The sequence below is a fragment of the Triticum aestivum genome, chromosome 4B, assembly GCF_018294505.1.
Source record: "Triticum aestivum cultivar Chinese Spring chromosome 4B, IWGSC CS RefSeq v2.1, whole genome shotgun sequence".
NCBI classification, from domain to species: domain Eukaryota; kingdom Viridiplantae; phylum Streptophyta; class Magnoliopsida; order Poales; family Poaceae; genus Triticum; species Triticum aestivum.
The window spans coordinates 662,252,259-662,260,556 of NC_057804.1; the positions used below are offsets into that span (position 1 = coordinate 662,252,259).

The 8,298-nt window shown below is 46.7% G+C and overlaps 2 protein-coding genes across 5 annotated transcripts; both read left to right on the forward strand.

Annotated features, from left to right (window-relative positions):
* Positions 1–1,560: 1,560 nt before the first annotated feature.
* On the forward strand, positions 1,561–6,097 carry LOC123093999 (BAG family molecular chaperone regulator 6). Of its 4 annotated transcripts, none has more exons than XM_044516067.1 (6): positions 1,561–1,730; positions 2,332–4,394; positions 4,497–4,799; positions 4,892–5,032; positions 5,149–5,346; positions 5,449–6,097. In XM_044516067.1, the coding sequence occupies exons 2-6, from the start codon at positions 2,406–2,408 to the stop codon at positions 6,088–6,090; spliced, it is 3,273 nt and encodes a 1,090-aa protein (XP_044372002.1). In that variant the 5' UTR covers positions 1,561–1,730; positions 2,332–2,405; the 3' UTR covers positions 6,091–6,097. The 4 variants fall into 4 exon arrangements, with proteins under 4 accessions (XP_044372002.1, XP_044372004.1, XP_044372003.1 ...); XM_044516069.1 differs by having other exon boundaries at positions 5,452–6,097; XM_044516068.1 differs by having other exon boundaries at positions 5,152–5,346.
* An 8-nt stretch (positions 6,098–6,105) lies between these two features.
* On the forward strand, positions 6,106–7,120 carry LOC123094000 (uncharacterized). The gene has a single exon (XM_044516072.1). It carries the CDS (start codon positions 6,106–6,108, stop codon positions 6,835–6,837), a length of 732 nt encoding a protein of 243 aa, XP_044372007.1. The 3' UTR covers positions 6,838–7,120.
* The last annotated feature ends 1,178 nt before the right edge of the window (positions 7,121–8,298 follow it).

The window sequence follows — 8,298 nt, forward strand, 5'->3', positions numbered from 1 at the left end:
TTTAAACCTTGAGAGAGTTCGCTAGTATTTGTTGAATTGGGCCGGCCCAGTAGCATAGTCGCTCACATGCACACTAATTTGTTTTTTCTTAGTTTTTTCTTTTAATTTTTCAATTTTACACATGTCTTATTTTTCTCAGTAGCCAATGTACATTTTTAACGCACACATTAAATAATTTTTGGTAAACTTTTGATATTTTCAAATGCATTATGGACATTTTTAAATTAAATGTTTTCAAAGCTTTTTTGAATACATGGTAGTAATATTTGTCCAAATAAATGTTTTACATTTCCTTAGTGACAATAAACAATTTATAAAACTACACGAACACTCTTTTACATGGTTCAACATTTTTTAAATTTGCACGCACTTTTTTGAAACACATGTCATGCATATTCTTCTTTTTTGAACATCAGTACAGACGCAAGCGCTCATACATACGTGCACCCTATCCCTATGAGCACCTCCGAGAGACTAAGCTGTCATGTCATCTTGAAATTGCGAAATCACCGTAGGCGCCTTGTCATCGACGGGAAGGTCTCCTCCCACTGAAAGCGCATCACCAAAAATCCTGAAATAAGTACAAAAATACATGACATGGTAGTAATATTTGTCCAAATAAATGTTTTACATTTCCTTAGTGACAATAAACAATTTATAAAACTACACGAACACTCTTTTACATGGTTCAACATTTTTTAAATTTGCACGCAATTCTTCTTTTTTGAACATCAGTATAGACGCAAGCGCTCATACATATGCGCATACACGCGCACCCTACCCCTATGAGCATCTCCGAGAGACTAAGCTGGCATGTCATCTTGAAATTTACGAAATCACCTTAGGCGGCTTGTCGTCGACGGGAAGGTCTCCTCCCACTGAAAGCGCATCGCCGAAAATTCTGAAATAAATTCAGAAATAATGCGAGCACCAGGATTTGAACCTTGGTGGGCTGGGGTATCACCGTCCCTCTAACCATCCAACCACAGGTTGGTTCGCATGTCACGTATATTCTGTTAAGGTTACGGCACGATTTTTTTTACAACACACAAACATTTTTTTACGTTGTACAAAAAGTGTCCGCACTTTGAAATTTTGTTCAGGTTTTCGGAAAAAAAATATGTTTCAAAAAGTGTCTGTACTTTAAATTTCTGTTCAGGTTCAAAGTAATCTTTATGTTTCAAAAGGCGTTGTCTTTTTCAAAGTTATTGGTATTTTAAAAGTTTTTGAAATTTTCAAAAAATGCTCGCACTTTATAAAATGTTGGAAGGTTTCGTAAATAGATACGTTTTTCAGTACTTGTTTGCCCCTAGAATTTTCAAAAAGTTTATAAATAAGATGCGGTGGCGGGGCCCATGGGCAATGGAGCGGAGCGGGTGTGGTCGGGGACGCGTTGCCAAGAAAAAAAAAAGAAAAGAAAGAAAGAAAGAAAGAAAGAGGCTGGTGGAACCGCGAGAAGAAATGCGAATGACCCGGGTTGGGTCGAGAGATCTCCCGAATGCTCTCTCCCCCGGCTTGGGCTCCGCGCACGCGCATAAATACCCACCCGCTTCCCGTCCTCCGTACCGACGCAACAGACAACAGACAGCAGAGGAAGAGGAGGAAGAAGGAAGAAAAATCAGAGCGCTCGCTGCACATTCGCCCGCACCCACCATTGGTTTCTCCCGGCCAGGTGGTGGTTCCTCGGATCAGACCATACCAGATCAGATCCGATCCCCACAACTGTAACTGTAAGCACCCCCCCCCCCCCCCCCCCCTGCTGCTCTTCACCTACTCTCTCTCTGAATGAATGAATGAGTGAGATGAGTATTTCCGTGTGGGATTCGTCTGAAGGAACTTGGATTCAGTCACTGAAGGAATTGGGGTGTCCCCTGAATTCCTCACTGAAGGAATTTGGTTTGGTTTGGTTTCGGGCATGCAAATTTATCTTCAGTCTCTTGTTTCAGATGCAGCAGCGTCAGGCAGGCTGTTATAACAACTTGTGTAGTAAGTAGTATCAGAGTAGCTAGCTCAGTGAATCCTTCTCACCATTGCCTCTCACCTGAATACCTTGGGACTAATTAACTAATAAATCAAGGTTTGCAAACTCTTCCATTGGCCAATTCTTGTTTGTTTGTTTGGGGAACGACCTCTGAATATTACATGCACTGTCCCCTGTTGTTTACAAAGTGTCAAATCCTTTCTTCCAACCTACCATGTCACTTAGCAGGCGGGTGTTTTGCCTTTTCATATGCAGTTTCAGTGATCTTACGTCAGGGTTACTAGTGAGCCGTTAGCCTTTACTGTATATTGTATACAGACTTATCTGTATTTCTTCTTCAAATGTTGCAGGTAAACACAAGAGCAGAGTCTGATCAACAAGTCCCGGCATTTGTCCTACCAGTATATATAAAGGCTAGTAAATCATGTATCCAACAACAAATCACTACATGGATCCATACTCCTCATACTACAGGCATCATGCTCCCTATCCATATTATCCCCCTCCTGCCTGGGAACCTGGGCACCAGCAGATGCCTGAACCGGACTGCTCGCCATGTCGGCCGCCGTCGTATGGCCCTTGGCCGTACAGTGCCAGCATGAATCACTCTGGCCTTCCAGACTCCCATAGCTGCTGCAGTCACACATACCCTCCTGGTTACTACAGTTTCAGACCCCCATTGCCCCAAGAATTTCCACCACCACCTCCTCTATACTACCATGGTCCATTTCCACCGCATCATCATCTGAACCCCTACTCGCCATCATACTTTGGCCCACTCCCACCATATCATCCTGTCGATCAAACACCATACGATGGTTTTTATGACAAGTTCAGGAGCCATTGTTGCGGGTGTCCGAACCATGTGTGCCATGGAGATGGAGGGCAGAAGAGCAACGTGAAAATCGAAGAACATGTGCCTGAAGTGAAGGATGACAGTAAACAGAAGGATGCAGACAATTCCAGAATAATTCGCAACCCAAACTACCAGTACCCGGTGATGTGGCTACCGTCCGGTGACATGAAAGACAACAAGGCTAATAATGGAACAAGCTTTGAGTTTCCACCTCAGTTTTTCAGCAAGTGGTTTCCTCAAAGTGGAGAGAGGGCAGAGGATGTGAAGCCAGCTGATGACAATCAGAAGGCGAAACAACTTCAGTGGCCAATGGTTTGGATGCCACCAGGATATGGCGTTGAGACCAAACCAGAAGCTAAAAAAGAGCTGAAGGAGATAGAGCAGAGTCCAAAGAGCACGCAAGAAGATCCGCCTTCGCCGAAGATCAAGATTATTCCCTTGTCATGGTTTGGAAATGATCATCATGATCAAAAGCCTGCTGCTAGGGATGGCTCTGGAGAACAACATGGAAGATCATCAGCGGCGAACCAGCCTGCAGGCACCCAGCATCGGCATGACACGACAGTGGATGGAAATTGTAAGACCATCCCAGTTGTGCCGGAGAAGCCGAACACTGGGAATGAACCTGCTGCTATTTCAGTTGTGCCGGAGAAACCAAACAGTGGGAATGAACCTGCTACTATTTCAGTTGTGCCGGAGAAACAGGATTCTGAGAAGAAGGTTCATACCTGCAGGACCATCCCGGTTATGCCTCAGAAAGAGAGTGATGAGAAGAAATCCTCCATGGCTGGAAACAAAGAAGAAAAGAAGGCCATCATTGTTCAGAAGGAGGGAGAAAGTAAGAAAAGCAACAATGTTGAATCATCAAAGGCCAAGCCTTCAAAATTACCCCCTGTATGCTTGCGAGTGGATCCTTTGCCAAAGAAGAAATCAGGAAACACATCTTCAAGGTCATCCAACCAAGCAACCAAGAAGGTTTGTGAAAAAGTGAAGGATGTGAAAGAGGCCCAAGGCAAGAACCAGGAGACAAAGCAATCAGAACATCAGAAAGAGGGTAAGATGCCGATTAAAGAGAAATCATCTGATGATGTTGCCAAAAGTACAGGGCCTAGGAATGTAACAGTGGTAGATGCTTCAGTGAAGCACGCGCAAGAGGAACAAGTTTCCACAACTGTGACTGATCAGAAGGCGCAACCTACCGTCAGTGCTGAAGCACAAGAAGAAAGTGTCAGTGCAAGTAGCTTGCAGGAGTGTGATAAAAACAGAAAGGAGGATGAGTTGAAGATCGGAGGTGAAGCTCCAAATTTAGCCTGTGAAATAAAGTTATCAGAACCAGATGCCGCTGTTCGTATTCAGTCTGCATACAGAGGGTACCATGTACGAAGATGGCAGCCTTTGGAGAAACTACGGAAGATCAAGAATGTACATAAACAGATGCAAGATGTGGAGAAGCAGCTGCAAGCCCTTGAAGCTTCTTCAAAGCAGCCGACAGTAAAAGAGCACATTGCTATGAATGAGACCATCATGAATTTACTTCTGAACCTTGACACCATTCAAGTATTGCATCTTTTCAGATTAGTTTGATTTGATTCCTTTTATTTTGAGACGAAAAATTGCACGCTAACGGTGTTGGTTCTGACTCTTCATATACCTGTGCAGAACTTGCATCCAGTTGTGAGGGAGGCTAGGAAGTCTGTTGCTCGACAGCTAGTTTGTTTGCAGGAGAAGCTCGATTCTTTGTGCAAGAAACTGCCTGCTGAACCAAATCACCCTAAGAGTGAGGAAGCAAGTCTCACAGGAGTGGGTGAAGAACAATTGCCTTCCTCAGTTAACTCCAACGAGCCTATGCACGATGAGGTTTCATCGGAAGTTGCCTTGAAGTTGAGTCAAGATGGAGATTCTACTGAACAGAAACATCAAACAGAGGAACCAAGTACTGCAAAAGAAGAAGCGCAAGATGAAGTAAGATAACTTATGTTTTCAATTGTTTGGCATTCTAATATTGCAAAACCCTTGTTCGAAGTGGTATATCTGACTTGCATCATGTCCGATAGGGAAAAGCTGCAGCACCTGGTGAATGTCAAGGAGTACCCCCGACGGATGTGATGCCTGATGCAGCTTTATCAGGACTTGCCACTGAGAAGAAGTACCAAATGGAAGAGCCAGACATATTGAGAGAAGAATATACTGAAGAAGTAAGTTGTATTTCGGTTTATGTTGTTTGGTCGCGTATAGTGTTTTGCTCAATGCTCATTGATTAATAAGATAATTTTTTAGTTCACGGATTGGATGTTAACAGTGTTAACGTCAGCAGGAGAAAGCCGCAGCGAAGAGTGAAGGATCATCAACACGCTACCTCGATGGCTCAGTGCTGAAACAATGCACTGAAGGATCTGCGGAGCAAAACTGCCACCCTGAAGAATCAGATCAAGGCGTTTCTTTTACAACTGAGGATGGTAAAACTGCAATGACTAAAGCATGTATGGACAGTGAAGTTGATGCTGCCAATGTGAGTTTCGAATTTATTTATTTTGGAGATGGGTTTAATACCAATATTATCAATATGGAATTTTGTAGAGAAAATATTAAATATTGTGTATGATCAATGAAGCAGGACGGTTCGGCAGAAGGAGGTCAGGTGCAGGAATCTGCTCCCGTTGGTATCTCGTGGCTGAAACATGATGCTGCCCCTGCTGAAGATCAGTTCAAAGAACCAGGTGCTCCATCCCTTCATCTGGAGGATTCTTCTGTGTCTTCAAAAGCTGCAGATCCACATGAAAATGATCCAGCCCTGGCAGATGACTCCATAGTAATCATCACTCCAGCAGACCAACAAGAAGGGTCCGTTGATGCTGACTTGCAGAAAGAAGTTGCAGAGACCATGGTTGATTCAGACAAAGAACCAAATGGAACGCCAACGCCTCCTGTTGGCGATGCCGGTAACATGGACTACGTTCCTGGTGCAAATGCAGAGATCACAGAGCAAGAAAAACTTGGTTTGGTAGGACCAGAAGCGACAAGACAATGTGAGGAATCAGCACTTGCGGAGCAGCAAAATGAAGGTGGCTCTGCCATGGAAAATACTATGAATGATGATGAAATTGGAGAGGAGCCTGAAGCCATAGCATCGGAAAGCAGAGTCGATGCCATTGTAGAGGAGACTGAAGCTGTACCATTGGAAATCGACAACAAGACCACTGAAAATACTCTGAATGGTGCCACTGGAGAGGGGGCTGAAGCCGCACCACTGTAGAGCAGAGATAAAACCATGGAAAATACTCTGAATGCTGCAATTGGAGAGGAGCCTGAAGCTGTACCACTGGAAGTCCAAGGCAAGACCACTGAAAATACTCTGAATGATGCAGTTGGAGTGGAGCCTGAAACTGTACCACTGGAAAGCAGAGTCGAGCTCGAGACCATGGAAAACACACTGAACGATGCAGGATGTCCGAGTAAAACGAGTGCTGAACCTGCCCTGCCTGAAAGTACAAGCGATGGAGCACCATGTGAAGACGGCGGTGCCACGGTGTACGCCAATCCTGATTCCAAGGTGTCTTTGGAGAGCCATGGTGGTGAGCAAAAGGAGCAGGATGATGATGGAGGTAAAGCAGATGTTTCTGAATCAACCGAGGGCGATGCCACCGTGCCTGCAGAAACTCTAGCAACAGGAGCGAATTCTGCAGCGCCTGTACCAGAAGCGGGCAAGCCGGAAGAAGGTGCTGAAGGAGCACCTCCAGAGGTAGAAGAAGCGGCCTCGGCAACACGCGATAACGGTCCCAAGGGCGGCGACGACGAAAAGAACAAGGGCTTGGACGACGAGAACGAGAAGCTGAAGGAGATGCTGCAGAAGCTCCTCGCCTCCGGCAACGACCAGATGGGGGTCATCGCGGAGCTGAGCGACAAGGTGAGGTCGCTGGAGAGGAAGCTCGCGGTGCACAAGAGGAGGAGGAGGCCCAAGGTGAGGGTGCAGCAACGTCCACTGAAGAATGACCACGCTTGATGGTTAAGTCTATGTATGTATTGTTAGACTGATGATTACCGGCTTGAGCTGGTCTTGCGACAGGAGCGTCGCTAGTCTTGCGCCACGGGCGCCACCGCCTCTGCATGCGCCATGCATGCAGTGCAGCCGGTATTATCCGCTGCTAACTCTCCACGAGATTAGGATCGATGGTTAGCTTAGCTAGCGTGTGTGTGTATTCTCTCTCCCTCTCTCTCCCTGATGTACTGCTATATATCTTTGTACTCCTGTGAGAGATGTATACAACTTGCATATCTTTGTACTCCTTCTCGATGATGGCAGCCGTCATCCCGTGGCGATCCCGGTTGACGCCCCGAAGAAGCTGGATCACCAGCTCATCGTCGTCGACAGGCTTGTTGACGTTACGGAGGGCATCCGCGACGGACTTGAGCCGGGCGCAGAAGACCGGGATGGTGGAGTCGCCCTGCTTCACGGCGTAGAGCTCCGTCTTGAGATGGAACTGCCGGGAACGCTGGTTGTTGAGGAAGAGCGCTTCCAGCTTGGACCAAAGCTCAAAGGCCGTGGCTTTCCGGTCCTGAACAAACCCGAGAAGCTCAGGACACATGGTGTTGTAGAACCAGGTTTTTACTGATTTGTTGATGATGGTCCACGTCGGGTCGTGCTGATGATCGGAGAAGTCGGGCGAGACGTGGTCGTTCACGTCGAACTGATCGAAGGCCTCTTCCATCAGCCCACGCCAGACGGAGTAGTTCTTCCCCTGCATGTCGAGGACGACGCGGACGCGGTGGAAGATGTTGGCGCCTTCGACGCGCTCGGCATGGAGCTGCGCCGCCGTCTTGAAGTGGGGAAGGGTAGGAGCGGCAAGGAGCGGCGAGCTGTACGACATTTTTCCACCGGCCGCACCCACTGCCTACGTCGCCACCGTCTCACGCCTTACAGATCTTTGGCACCGGCGTTTGGGTCACCCCGGCGATGCCACTTTTCGTAGCAATAAAAGTTTAGATCATTGTAATAAAAGTGTTTCTGATGGGCGTTTGTGCCATGCTTGCCAGACTGGAAAACATGTTCGTTTGCCTTTCAGTGCCTCTCTTAGTTCCACCACTGGTCCATTTGAATTACTCCATTGTGATCTTTGGACTGCCCCTTTATCTAGTGTGTCTGGCAACAAATATTATCTCTTAGTCATTGATGATTTCTCGTGCTACCGATGGACTTTTCCTCTCAAACAGAAATCCGATGTCCCTGCCGTGTTTCGTTACTTTCATGCATACGTCCGCACGCATTTCGGTCGTACCATCCGTACTCTCCAATGCGACAACGGACGTGAGTTTGACAGTACCCAAAACCGCGACTTTCTACTTCCCTTTGGCACGGTGATGCGCTTCTCCTGCCCTTACACGTCCCCCCAGAACGGGAAAGCCGAGCGTGCTATTCGTTCGACGAACGATGTGGTCCGCACGCTCTTACTTCAAGCATCCATGC

Bases quoted from the DNA above. Each gene is read 5' to 3' on its own strand.
- LOC123094000 (XM_044516072.1), top strand. From the start codon at position 6,106: ATGGAAAATACTCTGAATGCTGCAATTGGAGAGGAGCCTGAAGCTGTA.
- LOC123093999 (XM_044516067.1), top strand. From the start codon at position 2,406: ATGTATCCAACAACAAATCACTACATGGATCCATACTCCTCATACTAC. The intron at 4,395-4,496 runs GTATTGCATCTT...ATACCTGTGCAG, and splicing joins TGAACCTTGACACCATTCAA to AACTTGCATCCAGTTGTGAG. The intron at 5,033-5,148 runs GTAAGTTGTATT...TGTTAACGTCAG, and splicing joins GAGAAGAATATACTGAAGAA to CAGGAGAAAGCCGCAGCGAA.